This window comes from Physeter macrocephalus, chromosome 17 (assembly GCF_002837175.3).
Source record: "Physeter macrocephalus isolate SW-GA chromosome 17, ASM283717v5, whole genome shotgun sequence".
Classification (NCBI taxonomy): Eukaryota; Metazoa; Chordata; class Mammalia; order Artiodactyla; family Physeteridae; genus Physeter; species Physeter macrocephalus.
In genome coordinates, this window is record NC_041230.1 from 29,220,014 (window position 1) to 29,244,202 (window position 24,189).

General features: G+C 51.3%; 1 protein-coding gene across 1 annotated transcript in view; it reads right to left on the reverse strand.

The window, feature by feature from the left end:
* Nucleotides 1-24,189, reverse strand: part of CNGB1 (cyclic nucleotide gated channel subunit beta 1) — a 71,420-nt gene that overhangs the window by 33,215 nt on the left and 14,016 nt on the right. The window contains exons 12-17 of the mRNA XM_055078912.1: nt 20,615-20,777; nt 19,579-19,640; nt 17,322-17,361; nt 13,142-13,235; nt 12,440-12,476; nt 2,726-2,888 (exon numbers count right to left, since the gene is read on the reverse strand). Coding sequence (XP_054934887.1) covers nt 2,726-2,888; nt 12,440-12,476; nt 13,142-13,235; nt 17,322-17,361; nt 19,579-19,640; nt 20,615-20,777 — 559 coding nt within the window. The remainder of the gene's footprint in view (nt 1-2,725; nt 2,889-12,439; nt 12,477-13,141; nt 13,236-17,321; nt 17,362-19,578; nt 19,641-20,614; nt 20,778-24,189) is intronic.

Genomic DNA, 24,189 nt, shown 5'->3' on the forward strand with positions numbered 1-24,189 from the left:
CTGCGCGTCCGGAGCCTGTGCTCCGCGACAGGAGAGGCCCCAACAGAGGGAGGCCCGCATACCACAAAAAAAAACAAAAAAAAAACAAAAAAAGTAACCGCACTGACTTGGGATCGGGCAAACCCGAATTTGCACCCCAGCCCTGCTTCTTCCCAGTGTGTGACCTTGGCAGGTTACTCAAACCCTCTGAGCTGCCTCAGTTTTCCCCCTCTATAAAATGGGACTAAATCTACCCAATTCAATGAAGTGCTTATCACTCAGTAGGGTCTCAGTTTAAACATCCTTCTCCCTTCCACCTCCCAGTCTGAGGGCACTGCCCTCCCCAGTCCACCCCGTCCCCTTCTCCATCACACCACCCTTCCAGCTGCTGAGAAGGTGTGAGGGCTCACATTCCATCTTATTAACTCTCCTGGAAACTCAGCTTCTCTCCCTTTGCAGATGTGCCCCTGGCTGGAAAAGTTGACACCCATGGGCCATGAAGTCTGTTTTCCAGCTCATGGTGTGACCTGGGGAGAGCCCATCCCTTCCTGGAGTTCCTGCTTCCCTATCTGAAGAATGAAGACTAAATCATGCCCAGGTCCCCATCATTCAGTCCAAGTCTGCCACAGAGTGCTGCATTTGGAATCACTGGTGTCTCAGCTGCTGGTGTCTAGACTTGAATCCACTTGGTACTCTTCCCATATTCAACCACCGTGACTCAGGATTCCACCATTAGGGCTTGTAAAGGGATACACTCAGAGGGATGTGCAGCATTTGCTTTATTCCAGAAGGCTCTGAAACCACCCTATTACCTTCTGCCAACTCGCCTAGAATGGCAAAACTCATGGGTTCACCTCTTTTACACTCTAATTAAAAGGATGCCTGCAAACAAGAAGACTGGGGCAAAATTCTCACAACTGGGACTTAAACTCAGGACTCCTGCTCCCAGCCCAGTGCCCTCTCCGGGCCTGGAGAGAATCCAGAGTATGGAACTAAATCAGCAGCTATGCTCCTCCAGCACCGCCCAGTGCCTGGCCCTGTGCCGAGCACCTCACATACAGTAGCTTGTTGAATTTTCATAATCCTAGTAGACAGGGGATGTTTGGGATTCACTCCAAACCACAGCATTGCACTGTGGGAAGGGCCTTGCCCGTGGGCCCCTCTGTTTTGGTGGCTTTTCTGCTCCCATCAGTTGCCCCCCGTGCTCATTCCATCCCGGACCACAGGCAGCCGCACTGGCCTCTCATGTCAGGCATCAGAATCCCTTCTTGGCGCCAAGCCCAGGCTGAGGCTTCCCAGTTTCTCACAGTCACATTCTCCTTAGCACTCTCTGGAAAAATCTTGTGTGATTTCTTGTTCATTGTCTATCTCGGCCCCACTGGAATGTCAGCTCCGTGAGGGCAGGCCCCTCTCAGGCTTCTCCCTGATGCAACCACAGCACCTAGAGCAGAGCCTGGCACATAAAGATGTTCAGTAAATGTTCGCAAATGAATGAATGAATGATAATAAGGCCTTGATTCTTGTCCCAAGTGATCTCAGTCCCCTCCCTCCTCACGAATATCTACCTCTAACCCAGCCTGTACAGTTTCCCTACCCTTATAAAGGGAACAGAGAGAGGTAGACCAGATGTCTACAATTATGGTGGTGCCCTGTCTTCTGCTCTCTGTATTCTGTGCGTGATTCAGTGAATTAAACGTGAGGACTGATGTGTCTGTGAGCTGTGTTCCAAGGCTGGGTGAGATTATGACTCTTTTCTCCACATCAAAATCTGGGAGACTTCTGTTTGCTACATCCAACCATCTCTGTTTTGGCAGTCTTCTGACCTCAGCTGAGAAATTACTCAAGGGTTCATGGACAAAAGCAAGAAGTAATCAAGAAAAAAGAACCATCCCTCAATCTAGCCAGCAAAGGAGATGCACTGGCAGCTCCCCTTTAGCTTAATTAACCATTCACAAAGCACTGTACTGCACTTCACAGACTGCCTACAGCTCTATGCAGGCCATCTCTCAGTTACCTGGCTCAGGTTGTCCAAAACCAACTCTAACCATGCAGCAACTAACTTATCTCAAGAGGCACAAAAACGCGTGCAACCCTGACCAGGAAACCCACTCTCGAGAAAGGAGCCCAAGGACAGAGGGAAGAAGACCAAAGAGATATTTGTAGCACCATTGTGGACAGTATTTAACAAGAGAGGATTGTTATGTCTATCCTGGCACATGGAGCTGGAGGATGTCAACACAGCATCACAATGAGTGTTAAGGAGACAGACTAGCAATATGGAAAAGGGCTCAATAAATAAGATGTGGTCTCAAATGAGATATGATCCAATCACTCCTTCAACTAAAACCACTCAAAAGCATGGGCCCACAAACAAGGTATGGAAGAGAAGGCAGAAAAATAAAACTAACACCCAGAGTGGTGGGATTAGGGATGGTTATTATATCTAGGGTTCTTTGGTATGTCCATTGTATTATTGAACAAAAAATTAGCCCTGTCACATTTATTACCCCCTTCAAACGTACAGTTGAGGGTATTCTGGACAGGGCTTCCTCAGAGAGCTCTTTCTAGAGCCTGAAGCCAGGAATTAGGAGAACTGAAAATGGTGGGGCCATAGTCCCAGCGCTGACAGCAACTCGCTGAGTGACTTGGGCCAGTTTCTTCCCCTCTCTGGCCCCAGTGTCGTCAAATGCCAAATGCACAGGTGGCACAGTGCTATGAAAAGCCCAAGAGAAGCATAAAAGGTGACCTGAGCCTCCCTGTGGCTGATCCTGGGACCCCAAGTGTGTCGGATTTGGCAGGAGACGGGGGCAGCGGCACGGGAGAGGGTGGATTCTCTTCCTCGTTGAGGGGCTGGCTGTCAGCATCAGCGTCTTCCACCTGCACTTCCGGGTGCTCTTCCGTGGCAGGTACTGGGGAGAGGAAGGAGGGCACGGCATCAGAGAGAAGCCAGGTCCCAGGGCCTTGCTGTGTTCTACAGGGAAGCCACAGAAAGCGTGCGTGGAGGGGCCTCTGGAAGCCTTGCCTCCCAACAGGGCCCACAGGAGAGATCCATGCAGGGGGCACAACGATGCAGAGCCCAGGGCCCTCTGACAGCCACGCCCATGCCAGCCACTAACTCAGGAGCCACAGAAGAAGCCACGATGCCACAGAAGCCATAGGAGCTCCTGGACACAGCCTGGAGCCCAGCTCTCCAAAACCCAGCCTGGTTTCCCTGGGCCTGGAGAAGCATCAAGGCCCTGGGGTGGGTGATGGGGGTGCATCACTCAGATAGGGCATGGGGAGCCTGGGGGTGCCACGTCCTAGGGCCTGGCCTGGTGCGGCCTGGCTCAGCTGCTTCCCCTCTCTGGGCCTCAGTTTCCCCAACCCAAGGTAGGAGTGACAAGGCTTTCCCAGGCCTGTGGGGGCATGAGACACAGGGCTAAAGGGTCTCACACTCTTTTTATATTTGATTTACCATGTTGTGTCAATCTCTGCTGTACAGCAAAGTGACTCAGTTATACACATATCAACATTCCTTTTTTTAATATTCTTTTCTATTATGGTTTGTCACAGGATATTGAATATAGTTCCCTGTGCTCTACAGTAGGACCTTGTTGTTTATCCATCCTATGTATAATAGTTTACCTCTGCTAATCCCAAACTCCCAGTCCTTCCCTCCCCACCCACCTCCCCTTTGGCAACCACCAGTCTGCTCTCTATGTCTGTGAGTCTATTTCTGTCTTATAGATAGGTTCATTTGTGCCATATTTAGATTTCACATGTAAGTGGTATCATATGGTATTTGTCTTTTTCTTTCTGACTTACTGCACTTGGTGTGATAATCTCTAGTTGTATCCATGTTGCTTCAAATGGCCTTATTTCATTCTTTTTAATGGCTGAGTAGTATTCCATTGTATATATGCACCACATCTTCTTTATCCTTGTTGTTGAGTTGTATGAGCTGTTTGTATATTTTGGAGATTAAGCCCTTGTCTGTCACATCATTTGCAAATATTTTCTCCCATTCCATAGGTTGTCTTTTTGTTTTTTTTGTTTTTAGTTTTTGTTTTTAATGGTTTCCTTTTCTGTGCAAAAGCTTATAAGTTTGATTAGGTCCCATTTGTTTATTTTTGTTTTTATTTCTATTGCCTTGGGAGACTGACCTAAGAAAACATTGGTACTATTTATGTCAGAGAATGTTTTGCCTATGCTCTCTTCTTGGAGTTTTATGGTGTCATGTGTTATGTTTGAGTCTTTAAGCCATTTTGAGTTTATTGTTGTGTATGCTGGGAGGGTGTGTTCTACTTCATTGATTTACATGCAGCTGTCCAACTTTCCCAGCACCACTTTCTGAAGAGACTGTCTTTTCCCCATTTTATATTCTTGCCTCCTTTGTCAAAGATTAATTGACTGTAGGTGTGTGGGTTTATTTCTGGGCTCTCTATTCTGTTCCATTGATCCGTATGTATGTTTTTGTACCAATATGATGCTGTTTTGATTACAGTAGCTTTGTAGTATTGTCTGAAGTCTGGAAGAGTTCTGCCTCCTGCTTTGTTTTTTTCCTCAGGATTGCTTTGGCAATTCTGGGTCTTTTATGGTTCCGTATAAATTTTTTGATTTTTTGTTCTAGTTCTGTGAAAAATGTCTTGGGTATTTTGATAGGGATCATATTAAATCTGTAGATTGCTTTGGGTAGTATTGTTGTTTTAACGATATTAATTCTTCCAATCCAAGAGCATGGGATATCTTTCCATTTCTTTGAATCCTCTTTAATTTCCTTTAATAATGTTTCATAGTTTTCAGTGTATAAGTCTTTCACCTCCTGGGCACGGCATCAGAGAGAAGCCAGGTCCCAGGGCCTTGCTGTGTTCTACAGGGAAGCCACAGAAAGCGTGCGTGGAGGGGCCTCTGGAAGCCTTGCCTCCCAACAGGGCCCACAGGAGAGATCCATGCAGGGGGCACAACGATGCAGAGCCCAGGGCCCTCTGACAGCCACGCCCATGCCAGCCACTAACTCAGGAGCCACAGAAGAAGCCACGATGCCACAGAAGCCATAGGAGCTCCTGGACACAGCCTGGAGCCCAGCTCTCCAAAACCCAGCCTGGTTTCCCTGGGCCTGGAGAAGCATCAAGGCCCTGGGGTGGGTGATGGGGGTGCATCACTCAGATAGGGCATGGGGAGCCTGGGGGTGCCACGTCCTAGGGCCTGGCCTGGTGCGGCCTGGCTCAGCTGCTTCCCCTCTCTGGGCCTCAGTTTCCCCAACCCAAGGTAGGAGTGACAAGGCTTTCCCAGGCCTGTGGGGGCATGAGACACAGGGCTAAAGGGTCTCACACTCTTTTTATATTTGATTTACCATGTTGTGTCAATCTCTGCTGTACAGCAAAGTGACTCAGTTATACACATATCAACATTCCTTTTTTTAATATTCTTTTCTATTATGGTTTGTCACAGGATATTGAATATAGTTCCCTGTGCTCTACAGTAGGACCTTGTTGTTTATCCATCCTATGTATAATAGTTTACCTCTGCTAATCCCAAACTCCCAGTCCTTCCCTCCCCACCCACCTCCCCTTTGGCAACCACCAGTCTGCTCTCTATGTCTGTGAGTCTATTTCTGTCTTATAGATAGGTTCATTTGTGCCATATTTAGATTTCACATGTAAGTGGTATCATATGGTATTTGTCTTTTTCTTTCTGACTTACTGCACTTGGTGTGATAATCTCTAGTTGTATCCATGTTGCTTCAAATGGCCTTATTTCATTCTTTTTAATGGCTGAGTAGTATTCCATTGTATATATGCACCACATCTTCTTCATCCATTCTTATGTCAATGGACATCTTGGCTATTGTGAATAGTGCTGCTATGAACATAGGGGTGCATGCATCTTTTTGAATTATAGTTTTGTCTGGGTATATGCCCAGGAGTGGGATTGCTGGATCATATGGCAACTCTAGTTTTAGTTTTCTGAGGAACCTCCATACTGTTCTCCATAGTGGCTGCACCAATTTACATTCCCACCAACAGTATAGGAGGGTTCCCTTTTCTCCACACCCTCTCCAGCGTTTGTTATTTGTAGACTTTTTAATGATAGCCATTCTGACCAGTGTGAGGTGGTACCTCACTGTAGTTTTGATTTGCATTTCTCTAATAATTAGTGATGTTGAGCATCTTTTCATGTGTCTATTGGCCATCTCTAAGCCTTCTTTGGAGAAATGTCTATTAACGTCTTCTGCCCATTTTTCAATTGGGTTGTTTTAATTGACTGTAGGTGTGTGGGTTTATTTCTGGGCTCTCTATTCTGTTCCATTGATCCGTATGTATGTTTTTGTACCAATATGATGCTGTTTTGATTACAGTAGCTTTGTAGTATTGTCTGAAGTCTGGAAGAGTTCTGCCTCCTGCTTTGTTTTTTTCCTCAGGATTGCTTTGGCAATTCTGGGTCTTTTATGGTTCCGTATAAATTTTTTGATTTTTTGTTCTAGTTCTGTGAAAAATGTCTTGGGTATTTTGATAGGGATCATATTAAATCTGTAGATTGCTTTGGGTAGTATTGTTGTTTTAACGATATTAATTCTTCCAATCCAAGAGCATGGGATATCTTTCCATTTCTTTGAATCCTCTTTAATTTCCTTTAATAATGTTTCATAGTTTTCAGTGTATAAGTCTTTCACCTCCTTGGTCAGGTTTATTCCTAGGTATTTTATTTTATTTTTTCTGGTGCTGTTTTAAAAGGTATTCTTTTTTTACATTCCCTTTCTGATATATCATTGTTAGTGTAAAGAAATGCAACCAATTTTTGAATGTTTATCCTGTATCCTGCTACTTTGCTGAACTCATCTATTAGATCTAGTAGTTTTTGCATGGAGTCCTTAGGATTTTCTATATATAGTATCACGTTTTTGCATATAGTGACAATTTTACTTCTTCAGGGCCTCACACTCTTGAAGGGCCTCCAATGGCGACATCTGGAAGTTTCCTGCAATCAAGGGTAACAGGTTTGTTTTTGTATAGTGTGTTATCCCTGTTTGGGTACACGTTTGGTATTTCCTTATTTTTGTACATGCCAAGAGCCCCCGAAATTCATCAACCCAACCCCTCTCCTGACCTCTGAGAGACCTCGCATCCTGAGAATTGGGTCCTCCCTGGGGAGCCTGGGTGTGGCCCTACCTCAGTCTTCTTTACCCACCCCGGGGACTGTGGGGACAGGTCTGCCCCAAGGCAGAGCTCAGAGGATGCTGAGGGGCTGGAATGGTGTCCCCACTCCCCACCATGCCTGGGCGGGACCACCCAATAGCAGCCAGGCACAGACCTGGGCGCCAGCAAGGCAGGGGCACACCCCCAAAATGGGGAGGGGAGCATTTTGAAACACTTGGATATGTGAGCTTTTTCTAATGGCCACCATCGGAAAAGCCAGCACTTTATGAAGTCTGGTGGAGGGAACGTAAGCAGACCTCAAGACTCTGGGGCATTTGTTTTACTAACCCTAAGCTCTCAGCGGAAGAGGATAAGCAGGACTCAAGAAGCTTAAGGAGTTTTGCTAGGCTCACCAGAGATGCCCCAGGCTGTGGAAAACAGGAGAGAGCCACGAGGTGGCGGGGACGTCCCCCTGCTTCCCTGCAGACCTCGGGAGAGTTGAGCTGGCGGTGGGCCAGGGCCGTGGAGGCAACCAGGACAAGGGCAGCTTCTCAAAAATGCTCAGGGCCCTGGGGTGCCCCCAGCATGGCCCCCAGGCAGCAAAAAAACACCCTGGTCTCAGCATCCATGAGGCTGTCTCACGGAACCTGGGAAGGAGAAGGCAGTCCCCTTACCCCCTGCCTCGCCCTGCACAAGACCCTGTGAACTCAATCACTCCCAGGGGAGGGCGGGGAACTCCTAAGCCTGATGTTTCATTTCCTGCCAGCTTGGGAGAGTAGAGTCTCAAAGTAGAAATTATATTCATTTATATTATACTGATTTATAGAATAAGAATACTATAATTCAGAATATAAAGAATATTTTATGCTTAAATTGGTTTAGAGAATAATACTATTTACTGTTAAGCACTTCCTATATGCCTGCTAGGCATTCGTTTCACTAAACTCTAAGTGCTTTATATATATAAACTCCGTCATCATTCCCGGCCACTCTATGAGGTCCCTGTTATCATTGTCCCCATTTTGCGGAGAAGGAAACCGAAGCACAGAGAGATTAAGAAACTTTCAGCAGAGCCCAGATTTGGACCCAGGCAGCCTGGCTCCAGAGCTGAAACTCTTATCCCATCCTGAGGCTGGTGACCAGCATATGTAGAGGCCTCTGTCAAAATGAAACCTCGGCTGAGAGGTGCCAAGCAGCACCATTGAAATGGGAATAATGTTCTCACTACATGCTGTCACCGCCTTGTCTGCAGCATCTAAAATCACCGTGTGTCCCACTGTTTAGGTTGGGCGTAGGTAGAAACCATATGTAAGACCCACAAACGATCACCGAAGGACCTTGCTCTTGATCTTAGAGAGTAAATGTTTTAGAACCAAGTCTGGGGAAGAGGGCCTTGATTTACATCTCTCTATTAATCTGTGTTGTAAATTCGACCACTAACGTGACCAGTACCAAGCCTTATATAAATCCCTGTTTTGTAAATCTTTTAATTATTTGAAAGATTTTTTTGACTGACAATATTTTCTATTTCTCTACTCGTTTTACTTTTAATGGCTAATATAGGCATTTTATAAATAGTCTGTATTAATGAACATTTAAAAAGTGCTGCAGTAAACATCCTTGCCTATTCATCAGTAAATAAAATAAAATCATCCTGTGTCAATGACAGCCGGTTCAACCCACTGTCCCAATGTGTCGCTGGGACTATTTCTCAAAGTGTGGGGCTCCCAGGGACCAGAGAAGGCACACGATGATTTTAGATGGCACAGCCAAGGCAAAGGATGACAGAATGGAACCATTCCTCCCTGTCCGGTTCTGTCTGGATCCTGACAAGGCAGAGAGAAAGCCTCAGGTCAGTGCTGCTATGGCCTTAACACCTCTCTGACACGTCTGAATCCCCCTTTGCAGCTGGGAGAGCAGACTCAGCTCTGAGCCTTCAGCAGGCCACGTACCTCACTAGAAACTACCAACTCTACCTTGTTCTCCATACCTTTGTGGTTATTTCTATTTATGCCTTCTCTATATTTATGGCAGGCCATGCTGGTTTTCCATTTGAATTATAATGTAAAGCTTCCTGTTTAAATACACTCAATTAAATGAAAAAGTGAATCCACTGAAAGAAAGATGGTAAGCAAATAAACGCAGAGTTGGTACAGAATGCGCAAAAATCGAGCCGCGATATGTGGGTAGAGGACGTGGAAGACCCTTTGGAGTGAGGAGATTTAGGCCTTGCCCAGAACACTGAGCCTGGCGTGTCATCCCCTGTCATGGGGTTGATCACGTGCCACCTTGCCCCAACTCTGTGCCCACCCCAAGCCAGGAGGAGGGAGAGGACGAGAGTGGATCTCTTCTTGTGAAATGTTCAGCTCGACCTGCCTGTGAATCTCAGAGGCAACCTTGCCCAGCGTAATCCAAAAACAAACAAACAAATTAAAGGGAAAATGGCAGGTCTGGTTTGAGTCAAGGCAGAAAGTGACAGGGGTTAGCCCAGAGGCACCAGTATGTCCCCCAGCACTTTGTCATCAGGCAGCAAACAGCAGGAGCCCGAAGGCCACTGCGGGGATCTTGTCACAATTAAATGGATCCAGACAGGCTCTCTCTCTGCACTGGCCCCTGAGGACGCCTCCTGTGGGTCTGCCTGTCGGCACCTGGGGGCCTCCCCTTTCCTGAAAGGGAATTTGCTGAGCAGATAACCACAGTCCTCAGAAAGTCTAGCTCCCAGCCAACTCTCAAGGTCGGTAGATTCTGTCTGCCACGGACCTCCACATTCCTCTTCTGGTTCATTCCCCTCTGATTATTCTCTTCCTCCACCCAGCTCCCTGCCCCAAGCCTCTTGGCCTGGAGAGCTGAGTGACTTGTTTAAACTCGGGTATGAGTGACTACCTGTATAAAAATTGATGATCTGCAAAAAGCCATGTTTAACCCAAAGAAATGAATTGCTAATTGTGGAATTTTAGGCACAGAGAGAAGGGGACTAATACCCTTCAGGTCACCACAAAGCAAGATGAAGGCACCGGTCAGCAGAGGAAGAAGGGGTGGTGTTCCATGAGCCCAAATAGTGGTCCCACGCCAAGACCGTGGCACCCCATGCAGGAAACAGCCCAAGCCATGCAGAAGCACACCACAGGCACCAGCGCGCTGGGGGGTCAATTTCACACTACCTAGGCGACCGATGGAGCTCCTGGTCTCCTTGGCGAAGCTGGAGTTGGACAAGGCTGTCCTCCGGGAGATGAGGACAGGGGTGCGGGTGATCGGGGGGTGGTAGCTGGGCACGTTGGGGAGGTGCTCCACCAGGTTTGGGGGAGCAAGCCCGGGGGTCACGTGGCCAGGTGGCTGGTCCTGGACCAGGCGATTCAGCTCCATGTCCCGGCCTGGTTTAGCCATGGTGCTGGGGGCGGGGATCTCAGGCAGAGGCGGGACCCTGGGAACCGCAATGACGAGCACAGAGTTGGGAGAGGCAGGGTAGGTGGGGCTCTTCCCCACCAGCGCCAGCACAGACCAGCCGGGTGCCCACGTGCGCTTGCCGCAACTGCACCCAAAGTCTGGAGCGTCACTCTTGTCCCTGGAGTTCAGTGTCAAGAGCATCACCAGTCACGTGGCTCATCCACCCAACAGCTCTGAGAGACAGCCCTGAGCGCCCCGGTTCTGGAGCTTTGTCTGCTAACCAACCATCGTAGCGCTTCAAACTTTAGACTCAAAGAAATTAGAATCGGAGAACCCAGAACCCCTCAGGCTTAGGCTCACAGACTCAAACGTTCTTAGCCTGGTAGGATTTTCCATCCCAAAGAAATCCTGGAGCTCAATTAATTTCACTTCCAACCAGAAGCAATAACTTTTCCTGGGTCCCTGTTTCCCCAAATGGGCTGCATACTGGAATCGCCTGGGGAGGTCTGGAAATGCCTGATGCGTGGGCCCATCCCCCGAGATTCTGATTTAATGGTCTGGGGTGAGGACTGGCACCAAGATTTTTAAATCTCCCCAAATGATTCCAATGTGCAGTCATGATTGAGAACAAGGGCTCAAGGCCATCGCCTCTCAAACACAAATGCGCTGAGAAATCACCAGGGATCTTGTTAACAATGCAGATTCTGGTTCAGCAGGTTTGGGGTGGGGCCTGGGATTCTGCATTTCTAACCAGCTCTAACCAGGTGACACCAAAGCTGCTGGTTCAAGATCCACGCTTTCCAGTGGCGGCAGACAAAGGGCTGTGTTTCAGTGTTTCTCAAAGTGTGGTTCCCAGGCCACCTGCTTCCCAATGACCTGGGGAAGGGGGTGGAACCAGCCCCACGGAACCTGAGTCCGCAACCGGCTGATCCTGGTCTTGTTCATCCATGTGGGGTGCAGACTTAGTAGGTTTCCGGCAGATCTGGGTTAAAGTTAACAGAGGATGTTTTTCAAAGATCAGGTGGGGAGCAGGCTCGGGACCCCTGGGGTGAAGACGCCGGGGTCCAGTCCCACTTCCATCAGTGGCTGCCTGGGACACAAACATCATTGTCATGGCGCCCATTACGGTCTCTTCTTTCAGTTCCAGGGATGCGTTGTCACCCCTACTCTGCCCAACAACCCAGTGAGGTAGGTACCGTTATAGGCCCCTCTTTCTTGATTTGGGAGCCACAGGTAAGAGAGGTCACAGAACTGGCTCCAGGTCACAGAGCGAGGAAGAGGGAGGAGCCAAGAGTGAAAGGCAGGTCTGTGTCCTTGACCACTGAGCCAAATGCTGCCCACGTGGAGCCTCAGTTTTCTCATCTGTAAAATGGTCTGTCTGCCTCAAAGGGCAGGTGGAGCACCACCAGTGTCTTGAGGCCTGTGGAAGTTTGCAAGGCCAGGGCTCAGTGTCCAGATGTCCTCACTGCCCTAGACTCTGTCCGCATCATCCCTGAAGTTCTCAGGATTAGGGGTGGGGGTGATAAATAATCAAATTGTGCTGGGGATCTTAGCAGTAAGGAAAAGCTCAAAAGACACACAGTCTAGGACACACGCTTAGCGAGCTCTGGCCCCAATTTTCACTCAGGTATGTTGCATTTGAGCCAAATCCTCACTGGGCAGTAACCTAGAGAGCTGTGTCCCCAGTGGGGGGGTTGGCAGGAGCGGTTGGCTGGGAGTACGGTTTCCCCAGGCCTCTTGGGGTCCTGGGGGCCTCAGTGCAATTCCCCTGGGGCCTTTGAAATACATCATCAGGCTCTGACAACATGGCCCTAAAATGCACAGAATGGGTTTTGCCTGAGGATGGGATGGGGCCGGGGGACGAGTTGAGAGGGAGAGGAGGAGGGTTTGCCCCTGTACCCTGGCTGCCCCCAGCCTGAAAGCATCCTGGACATTCTTATGCAACCCCACCACACACCTACCTCCTGAACTGGCGGCCACGGCCTCCTCCTGCAGCTCCTGCAAAAGATAAAGTGGAAACCGAAGCCGTGACCATCAAGCCCTGTCCTAGCCCTAGTCCAGCCCAGCCCCTGTGGGGGGATCTACCCTCAGGATGGGCCCCAAGACTAGTCCTGGCCCTGCCCGTTTGGTCATACCCTCCAGCTCACCTTCTGGGGCATCCAGCGCACACAGGAGCCCCAGGCCCCAACACCTGGACCTGTCACACGTATTGAGCGGAAATTCTCGGGTAGCCCGCTGCGTGTGGGGACAAAGCAACTAAAGCAGCCACCACGGCACTCTCCATCCGGCACCACACTTCACAGCGTAGAACTGTATACGATACTCCAGGGAAGGGTTTTTAGCCCCATTTTACAGAGGTGGCCACTGAGGCCCAGAGTGGGGAGGTGACTTGCCCAGGGTCACACAGCCACGTGAGGACTGGAGTCTAAGCCCGCTGGTCCCCACCCATGGCCATACCACCCGGGGCCCTTCCTGACACCATCTGACCCCTGCTACAAGCAGGGCCTCACAGCACGCACCACCCTGCTCACCTCTGTCCTGTGGGCAGCTCATCAGCCAAACCCCACCCCTGTAAGCAAAGGGGACAAGGCCCAGCCCCTTCCACCACCTCCAGTCCAGGCCTCCGAGGTAGCTCGGGCGCCAAGCCTGGTGCTGCTCCATACCTGGTGTGAGGCGCCCTGGTGCTCAGTTCCGCCTTCTTCACTCTGGTCCTCGCCACCCTGCGTCACCAGACAGCTATCCAGCAGGACACTGTGACTGCAAGGGGGCAGGAGGGAAGGGCTGGGGTTAGGGGTGTTAAATGTTTCCTGAACTGTGCTGAGTGCCAGGCTCTGTGCCAGGAGCTGGGGCACAAAGACGCCTAAGGATAGGTCCTCGCCCTCTTGAAGCTCCCAGCACAGGGCAGGTGGCAGATCTCACATCCTGCTAACAAGTTCCCAGTCTGTCACACTCTGGAGCAAGTAGCTATGAAGGGCACAGTACAATTCTGCCTAGGAAGGAGGGCTTCCCAGAGGAGGTGGCCTGCGAGCTGGGAATAGGTAGGGAATAGTGTCCAGGAAAGGGGAACAGCAAGTGCAAAGAAAATCACGGAGGACGGTTTTGAGGAACTGTCCTTTGGGGGCTGACCAAAGGGCACTGTAGAGTGTTCAAAATCTATGCCCAGCATTTCCCCTCTGAGAGTCTCCAGGCAATCTTGGGGATATAGGCAGAGCAGGGAGTATGAGAAAAGTGAAGCACAGAGAGGTCAGCTGGCCCGGCCAAAATCACACAGCAAATTGTCCTACATCACACAAACCTCGGACACAGACCCTGGTTTTTTCCATGCCATGGGATCAGAGCCACACTGCAACTGCTGAAGGTTTCAGGGGTCCCTGGCCCAGGCAGAGGCATACATGAGTGACGGGGGCCGGGGTGAGACTACAGGGAGGAGAGAAGAACCTGCGCCCATCTGAGTCAGCAACCCCACTCCGCTTAGAACGGGAGTCCCGTGGCCAGATCTGCTGATTTTCAAGAGGAGCCTGAACTACACATTTTAAAGGTGGGACCTCCCCATCTCTAGATGCTGATAATTAATCCAAATTAATAGATCTATATTAACATCTGTATTATCTATATTAATATCTATATTAATATGTCAATATCCAAAAGAGCCTGTCTCCAGACTAAATTGGGCCCTGAGAGGCCTGTGTGCAATCTCTGGGTTAAAATGATGACTTGGGACCAAGGGCTAATGTGATTTTTGTGGTTAGAATTAGATTCTGCTTCCTAACGGCCTCACCCCATGCCATGGACCACTGTCGCCAAGGGGCTCATGGAGGATGCTCTTTGGCATCCGCTGCCCAGAAAACCTGAATTCCCCATCCTTTACCCAGAGGGCCAAGTCTCAGCCCTCCTGAGGTGGGTGAGGAGATGGGGACGGAATTACAGCCCAGTCAGTTTGGAGCCAGCAGCCTGGGAGCAGGAATCAGCCAGCAATCATATTGTCACAGCAGCTCCCAAGGGCTGTGTGCCAGGCACCGGGCTAAGCACATGGCACGTACAGTGTCTCAGCGAACCCTCACCCAGATAAACCCGAGAGCCCAGCTATGACTGATCCTATTTGAGCTTAGAAATCGGAGGCTCAGAGAGGTCAGATGGCCTGTCCAAGGTCACACAGACTGTACCAGGTGAACCTGGATAAAAGATGGGTGTCTCCGACCCCAGCACCAAATCTTTAATACTCCACTGCCTGCCTCTGAGTGTCTGCACAGCCCCAGGTGACGTGGAGGAGTGAGGCGTGTGTTTGGAGGATTCAAGCACCTAACTCACTTTATTTCTCTTCATTGCGTACGCATTTCCATTGTGAGGGGCCTGAATTGTCGGAGTCACACTCTCTCCCCTGCCCAGGAAGAAACAGCTTTTCTTGAAGAAAAGGGCATATTATGACTTTCATAGGGCCTGGGCACTTACTTCAGCCTTCACGGGCCCCTTCCTCCATAAATATATTTTAAAAATTCCATTTTGTGACTGCATTCATATGAAGATTAATATGTTAATATTATATATTAAAATATTCTCTTCCATCTAAAAGTTCATTTTTTGGTCTGATTTTTGAAAGAAATTAAAATGTTCTTGGGGGCCTCTAAAAATATTATGGGAACCGTGCCTTCCACACCGAGAGAAGTCGGCCCTGCCCGGAAGGGTGGGATGGGCTTGTGCTGCGAGGGGCAGACTGGATTCTCCTTCCCTGGAACAGATGCAGGGGCCTCCTCGGTTCTCAGAGCACAAAGGCCCAGGAAATGAACTTCCCCCAGTCCCAGTCAGAGGCTTCCTGGGGTCTTGCTCGTTCTAGAATCTGGCCTGGAAAGCAAGTCCCCGGGAAGCCTCCGTTTGCTTATCTGTCAAATGGGTAGGACTCATCCAGCCTGTACTGTACAGACTGGCTTATTTGAATGAGGTCAGAAGGGCCAGTGAGAAGCTCATGGAAAAGTCAAAAAACCTCCCCATGTCCGGTGTCATCTGGATTCTCCATCTCTAAACACCGGTAAGCAGCTTTCCTTGTCTGTAGTACTAGGCGTCCGCTTAGGAGCCCAGCCTGACCAGGGACAGAATCCCTCTCTGCGCTTGCTGGCGGGGCACCCGTGGACGTGTGGGCTGTTATCTCTGAGCCTCAGTTCTCTCATCTGTGAAATGGGATTAGCAGTAGGAACCTTAGCACAACGTCTGGCACGGAAAACAAGTGCTAATCAGGTGACAGCTGTTATCATGACTGTTCTTGTCATTATTATTATAAATCCCAGAGGAGGCGGCCTTCTGCAGGTCTGTGAATCACCCACATAGATTGCGGAACATTTTGCACAAACATCTCCAGCTACGGAGACACGTGACAAGCCTTACAGTGGCCCTGTCAGCCCCACCAGGGGCTGTTTGGGGACCCATGTAACCCCAAATCATGCTGCCCCCTGTTGGCAGTATGCCTGCTGCCTGCTAAGGCCCCCTCTTGACCAGCCCAGATGCAGCGGACCATCAACTTCTGGAAAGTTCCCAAGTCCCAGGGATTTCCAAGTAGAGGATCAGACAGACTGGCTGAGGTGGGCATCCCAGAGGTCCTGGCTCTCCGAGTTAAAGTTGTGGGGAGAAGCGGTAACAGCCAGCTGGCAAGAGTTTACCAGCCCACTGTCCTCCCCCAAGTCACCAAACAGGCTGTGCCCCCAAGTTAAGGTCCTCACTGCTGCCTTCAGCAGACTCTTCACCCGGTACCCCAGCCCCGAAAGAAGGAAGGAGGGGAGCCCTTAGGGAGAAGCAGCCACCTACTTGGGTCTCGCTGTCTTTGCTGACAAGGACTCCCGTGGTGCAGGAGTTCAGCTGGGGGCGATGGCATTCATTCCAAGCCCCAGGTCGGTGCATGCCAGTGGAGAACTGGGGGAGCCCGAGCCCAGCCCCGAGCCTGTGAGGCCAGCTCTGGACCCAGTGTGGCTCGGGTGGCAGGTGAGCCACCAATCCTTCCTGCTTCTAATCAGATTGAGGGGACGTGTGGGGAACTCTGCGGAAATGCCCCCAGGGAGGCCAGGTGGGGACCAAAAGGCTTCCGTTGCTATGAAAAGCTGAGTTGTTGCCAGCGGAGACCAGGTCGCTAGGCGACCATCTGCCCGTTACCAGGGCTTACGCGTCCTCAGTAACCCCTGTGCCTCCGCAAAGCTGGGAAGAGCATCCTTCCCCAGCCAGTGACAGCCCAGCCCACCTGTCCCACGCCTGACACCCTCTGGCCTTGGCCCTGGGATCACTGGCTCTGTCACCACAGGGCCCTCGTCCCTATCTGGGGCCCCAAAGTGCCCTGAGTTTGAAGCTCTGGGTGAACATCTGTATGAGCCTGTGTGTGCCTGCAGTGTTTGTAGGTAACTGTATGTACGCGCCTGTGTCTAGTGTGGATATGTGCAAGTGTGTACACGTGTGCCCGTGTGTGTTGCTTGTGCGTGTATGCAGGCTGTGTGTGTAAGTGCCCTGCCTACACATAAGTGTGCACATAACCCATCATGTGTGGCTGTGTCTGTGTGCAGGTGTGTATGTGCGGTGCAGTTATGTGTGTGTGTGTCTGTGTGTACTGTGCAGAGAACACGTGTGTAGTTAGTGCGTGCACCTGTGTGTGTGCACATTGGCTCACTGGCTTTCAAGTGGTGTTTTAGCTCCGGAGCTGTAACATATAAAGAGATTTGCAGACCTATGTGCTGGGCATACGGGTTTGGTGGCGGAACAGCTCAGAGCTCTGCAGTCTACACAGAGGCAGGTGAAAGCAGGAGGCAAATAGAACTGCACTAATGCAGCCAGGCAGCATCTAAGGTCTTCATTTAGGGGAGGGGCAGTTACCTGTTAATGAGAGCATCCTGGCTCTGGAGAGGCCTGGAGGGTAGAATTAGGACCGGGTTACAGAAGTCATAGTTTTGGCAGAAGAATTAATTTCCTAAGTCAGAGGTGCATATGGATGGAATGGACGGACTTTGAGAGGTTGTGAGCTCCCTGTCATTGGAGGCAATCAAGTAGTTGTGTGGCCTCCTGCTGAGGATGGAAGGATTATAGGTGAGCTGGGCAAGCGTGGACTCAAAGTAGATGACACTAAGCAGGCTTCTAGCCCCCAAATCCTGTGTGGCCTCATGGTTTAACTCTTTCCTGACTGGGACTAAAAGTGACCCTCAGTAGGGATGAGAAGATGGGTGACTTTTGATGGAGCACTTACTCCACACCAGGTCCTACCGCATCCATTCTCACAGCCAGCCCTCTGACCACTCAGGAGGGGCTGTTATCAACCCCTCCCCCCGTTTCAGAGATGTGGAGGCAGAAGCTCTGTGCCCGTCTGCCACTTGCCCAGGCCACTCTGCTGAAAGAAGAAAAGCTTGTGCTCCTAACACTTGTGATGCTACCTCGCCTCAGGCCATGGCCAAAGGGACAGGGAGGAAGTGTACTGGCCGGGGGTACCACAGAGGGCAGAGTGACAGGTACAGGGTATAATACAAGGGGGATGGAGCAAGGGGACAGGTTAAATCATCTGGCCTGATCTGCGGTACAACAGCCACCTCGCTGTTCCTCCTGCCTCAGTCTCTGCACAATGCAGCTGCCAGCCTGCGTCACTTCCCTGCTCACAAACCTTCCATGGCTCCCCATTGCTCCCGGGAAATCAAGTTCAAGGCCTTCACAGTCTGGCCCCACCACCTCTGAAGGATCATCTCCCACCCCTTCCACGAGCTACACTGTCACCCTTCCCGGGACATGCGGGCTGCTCGCGAGGCAGCAGTTCACTCCCTCCTCCTTGAGACACTTTCCAACTGGGCCTCCAGGCCTCACACCCTTCTCATTTCCCTCACCCCGCCATGGGCGCCTCCCCCTCCTTGGTCCTTTCTGGTTCCTCCTCATCTCCCTGACCTCTGAGCTGGCATTTTGGCCTCTCCTCCATCTACACTCACTCCCCGGGCATCTCCTCCCACCCCACTTTCATTCCGTCTATGAGATCAGACGCCCGTCTTTACATCGCTGGTCCAGGCTCCCATCCCCTAACTCCACTCAGGCATCCGTCACCTCCACGTGCGTCCACCTCTCCATCTGCCCTTCGGTCCAGCCCACATAGCTCAGCATCGTCTCCCTCTTAGTGGTTTCTTTCCTTATTATTCAAATATATTTGACATATACCATTTTATAAGGTGTACCACATGCTGACTGATACATTTGTATATCATGATATGGTTGCCACTGTAGCGGTAATGAACACTCTATCACATCGCCTAATTATCATTTCTTTTTACTGGTGGGAATAATTAAGATCTAGTCTCTTGGCAAGCTTGATTATAACTTTGAGCGGTTTCTGAGTTCCATTTTTAAGCTCTTACTGTAACTGAATTCTTTTGTGTGTTTTGATGTTGAAATTTCTATGGATGTGGACACAGAATCAACCATTATGGACGATAGAGCAGAACCCAGGGCAGCCTTAAGAGGCATCAAAGGCAACCATTGGGGACCGACTGTTGGGGAGCGTGCGCGGGACAGAGACAGCCCTGCGCCTTGGCTTTGTTAATCACCCGGGAGAGCTGGGCGCCCACTGCATGGGTCCGTGCATCCTTCCATGCATTCAGCCAACACTGATTTGGTGCCTACTGCGCTAGGCACTGTTCTAGGCTCTGGAGACATGGCAGTGGAGGCAACAGACAAAAATCCCCGCCCCATGGAGGTGCATTCTACCTCTGTATGTGTGAGTGTGGGTGGCGTGGAGGTGGTCGCTGAGTATTAGGTACTATGAACCCCAAGGTCATTATGAGCACAGTGGGGTCCCCCAGCACCGCCTCAGCCTTTCTGGTCAGGGCCCAGCGGAACTGGGCACGGAACAAAGGGAGGAGCTCCGGGAGCGGCAGAGAGCAACCTCACCCCAGAAGCCCTGGCAGCTCCTCACTGGACCATCCCTCAGCCAGGGGCACGGGTCCTTACTCAGCCTCCTCCTCGTCCTCCTCCTCTCCGTCCTCCTCCTCCTCTCTGTCCTCTTCCTCCTCTCCGTCCTCCTCCTCTCTGTCCTCCTCCTCCTCTCCATCCTCCTCTTCTCTGTCCTCCTCCTCCTCCTCTCCGTCCTCCTCCTCCTCTCCATCCTCCTCTTCTCCGTCCTCCTCCTCCTCGTCTTCTTTCTCCTCTCGAATCTGAGGCAGCTCCCTGAGTTGAGGTCAAAGGCGGGAGGTGAGGTCGCCTGTAGCTGTACCCCGAATCCACCTCTTGACCCCCATTTTCAGTACGATGGACTATGACCCCCCCAGAGACCAGACCTTAACTTCCCACCCAAGACTTTACCTGGGGAGCCCTGCCTGAGCAGCCCCGGCTTCTCTCTAGCAACAGCGCTCCCTCAGTGCATCAGGGGCTGGTCCCGGCCCCCAACTGTCCTGGTGCTGACCCTAGGTCAGCCCCTGATTCTCCCTGGACCTCAGTTTCCCCATCTTTGCAATGGAGGTCATGGGCCTGAGGACCTGAGTCCTCCTGGCTTGAGCAGCTATCACCCAGCTCACAGGTGGGAACCAAGATCGTTCAGCCCCTGTGGAGGGTGACCCAGACATCACTACCACGATTACACATTCCCTTCCCCGAGGACCTTGCAACTCCCTTCTGGAAATGTGTCCGGCAGGGGGTACACACGTGCACGTGCAAGGACTTGTGGACAAGAGTGCTTGTCGCAGAACTGTTTATAATAATAAAATTTGAGAGTCAACCTAGATGGCCATCAAGAGTGGACAGGTTAAATACATTCTGGCATAGCCATATGAAGGGATACTACGCAGTTGTGAAAAAAAAAATGAGGATGATCTCCACGTACTAGATGTGGAAAGATCTTAAGGTACGTTGTTGAATGAATGTAGCAAGGTGCGGATAGGTCAGTGCGTGTGATGTGCTGTCTTTTGTACAAAAAATGAAGGGAATCCATGCTCATATGTGCTCAGATGGGCCCTGGAGAGGTACAGAAGATGCTGGCAGCCACTGTGCCCGTGGGGAGGGGGATGGGTGTCTGGTGGGAGGGAAAGGGAGGAGGAGGCAGACTTGGTCCCCGCTCTATGCCCTTTTATACCTTTGGGACTCTGGACCATGTGCCTGTTATCTTCCCAAGCACTGTTTTTTTCAGGGCTTTCTCTGGCTCCCACCTGGGCATCTGCTGCACCACCTCGCTCTCCTCTTCGTCAGCGGCAGCTGCCTCTGGGCCCTGTGGGCTGCTGCTGACCTCCTGATGCTCCTCCTTCTCCCGGTGACGGTAAGCATCTTCCAGGAGGAGACTGGGCTCCTCTTGCTCTCCCGGGAGGATGCTGACTACAGGGGACACAGGGTGTGGGGGAGAGAGTGTGCCTGGGCCTCTGAGTCCCCGGGACCACACAGGGAGCCTTGGGCTTCACCAGCTACACGCCAGCTCTCAGCCAAGCAGCGGAGAGGGCACCGCTCTCAGTGGGACCGTTAACAACCAGGTCAGTGCTCAAGTGGTGGGCTGAAGCCCACGATCACTCACCCTGTCTCCCTCCGTTAGTTTTCCCTCTCTTTTTCCCCTTGAGACAGAGCTTCAGTTACAGTTAGTCTTGTTTCTCGCCAGAGCCTCCTTCCTGGAGGTTTGTGCAGAAGCAGAAACTATGCTTCCACCACAGCATTGCAGGTGATGCCAAGAGACCCAGGCTCGAAGTCCACCCTGCCGCATCCAGGTGCAGTGGCCTGGAATGTCCCGAGGGATGCAGGCCAAGCTTGCCCACCACCTGTTCTCTAGACGCCACCCCCTGGTGACAGCGTACTACATGCCCATAATCTCAGAACCTCCTTCTGGGAGTCTAGGAAGACTTCCTCCTGGACTAGAGGCTCCAACCTCCAAGGGAACTTGACTTTCTCGTGGAGAGGGTCTCACTTTCAACATTTCTCCACGTACCCTGGTCCCTGGCAATGAAAACACTGTGGGGCTGTGACCTTGGCAGAAGCGGGTGCAGGGGAGTCTCATCAGGAGCCTAAGCCCACCCCAAGACAGGGGAGAGGTGGAGAGTGCCTGGTAGCAGGTGTTCCCAAAAAGCTCCAGCAGTCTTGGTGGCCTTCGGGCCAGGCGTGGATTACTAATGGCGATTTTAAATGGAAGCTAGCCTCAGGTCTTATCCTTTGACTTTGGAAGTTATTGTTCATGGTGTAGACTAATAATATTAATAATAGTAATGGTAATAATAACAGCACCAGCTACATTTACTGAGCATTTACTATATGCCAGGCCCTGTGCTAAGTGATTTACATGGACTAACTCAATCAGTCCTCACATCAACCTTTTGAAGTGGGAATAACTATTACCCCCATTTTATTTTCCCTCTTTTATATCTTATTCCCCAATTTACAGGTGAGCAGGCTGAGAAGGTTAATACCTTCTTTTACGGGGTGCTCCCCGCGTGCCAGGCACGGGGCTGTCTGCCTTCCAAGAGTCACCTCTCTCCCCACTCCTGCCTCCTGGCTTCCAGGTACCGATGTCATCCGGCCTCACAGAGGAGGCTACTGCCTGCCCTCCAGGGAAGCCTCCCACATGCTTCCTGAGCTACGGTCCTGGCTCCCCCGTCCCTACAAGCAGCCCTGGGGTTTGACCAGGGAGGATCCTGCAACTGTGGCCCTGAATCCATCGGTGGGACATACATGTCATAGGTATGTGTCGTTCCATGTTGCCACCCAGTAGTGTTGCAGTGTCTTCATCCTGATCAGCCCCTGAGGGTTCGAGTTCCTGCCTGACATCCAGGTGACATCCAGGGGACAGAACATCCCCTGGCCTGTGAGCTCATGAGCTTTCACGGCAACGCTGCCGGGTAAGAACACTACTCTCCTCCATTTTAGCGATCAGAGAGGATGAGTGACTTGTCCAAGGCCACACAGGATGCTGGAAGCAGTGCCAGGTCCCCTGACTCATTTCCCTGGTGCTATCCCAAGTGACAAACATGTCCCAGGAGCGCCTCTCTGCCATTGGTGGCCACTCCATGACGGGCGCTGGAGGCCGTCCTTGCTTGCATCCTTGCTTTCCCTTGCATTAACCCTTTCTTTTTAGGGACTAATTAGCGAGTAGGCATTTTATAAACACTCCCTCCTTTCATCTTTGTGCCAGGCCTGTCCCCATTTTACAGCCAAAGAAGAGGATGGTGCCGGAGGGTACCAGCCAGGAAGGGCAGGCAGGGGATACCAATCCCTGGGCAGGGCCCTTCCTCCCGTGGAGCTCCCAGCCCTCTCTGCAGGCATCTGATTCACAGCTCTCCCGGCTTTTCCAGGGTCCACCCAGGTCACAGATGGGGCTACGATGCACCACAGGTGCTCAAACTCACATGGAAACTGCTGCTTCATCCAGGGCTTAAACTTCACCCTGGAGTCCCTCACGGGCACACCAGCTCCCGCACAGCATCCTCTCTGCCAGCCTAGGATGACCCTCAGGGCAGCTGAATAGGGTCCCGACCCCGGCAGTGCAGATCAATAGCCCCACATGGGGAGTGAGCTGCTGTTTCTAGGAGCAGCAGGCAGGAAACCCAGGAGCAGGGATTCTAGGCCAAGGCCCCCGCCCGGTCCCTGGGTTGCTGGCAAAGCCCAGGCCTTGACTCGAAACCCCCATCCTCCCTGGCAGGCCCGGGTCATGCTACCCACTCCCTCCTCCTCTTCCCGGTCCAGACTCACATCTTCCCCCATCTGACCCCCAAGCACTAACTTCTCACTAACTGGTATTTCTCAGAGCACGGTCCTTGCCACTACCCCATCATCAGAATCATCTGGGGAGGTGGGTGCTTCTTGAAAATGCAGATTATCAGGCTCCCACACTCTTCAGATTGAAAGGTCTGGGCATGGGACATCCTTCATAGCTCCCCCCAGATGTGGCCTGAAGTTCAAGAACCCTTGTGTCAATTGCTTTCTCTGCCTCCAACGCTTGCTTAGCCTCAGAGTAATCTTCGTGAAGTCACTGCCCTGCTCAACCACCTTCAATGGCTCCCCATTGCCTACAGCCTCGTCCTCTAACATCAGGCCCCGACTCTTCTAGTTTTACCTTCTGCCTCAAGGACTCTGGGCTCCAGATTAGCTGAAGTGCCCACCTCTCTCCCTGTACACTCTCACCTCTGGGCATACGTTCATTTTATTACGTCTACCAGCTTGCCCTCCCCTCGCTGCCAGTTTGAGACCTCAGGGGTCTCAAACTCCAAGGCCTATGTAGCCAGGGAGATGGTGCATATGGGTAAAGCGGAGGGTGCCACCTGCCCTCAGGTGGCAGCTGCCGCTCAGACTGTCCTCACAAGCACGGTGCGGGACCATCAGAGCTCGATCTTCCCAGTTTTCAAGAGAAGCCAGATTTTTCTACGCAAAGCCACCTGATTTTTAAATGGCGACAACTAATTCTAATTTTTAAAATCACGCCTTGCCCCAAATGAAGACATCTGTGGAGCCAGCTGGGACCCAGGGCAACTGGCTCAGGACCCCTGGCTAACTCCTTCCGGCAACCCCAGTACCACAGGCCATATTAACCCACCCACTTCTCAAACCTAGGTACTCACTTTAGCCTTATCTGAAGCAATAATATCATGCGATCACAGGTTTGATGTGCTACCGTATGCTTTTTAATGTCAATTAAAGCACGTGCGGCTGTCCACTGGCAGTCCCCAACTCTTTGAGGGGGAGAACATAGCCAAGCCTAAGGAGATCCTCTTTGGGGAAAAACTGTGTCCCGGGGGGGCGCCGAGTGTACCAG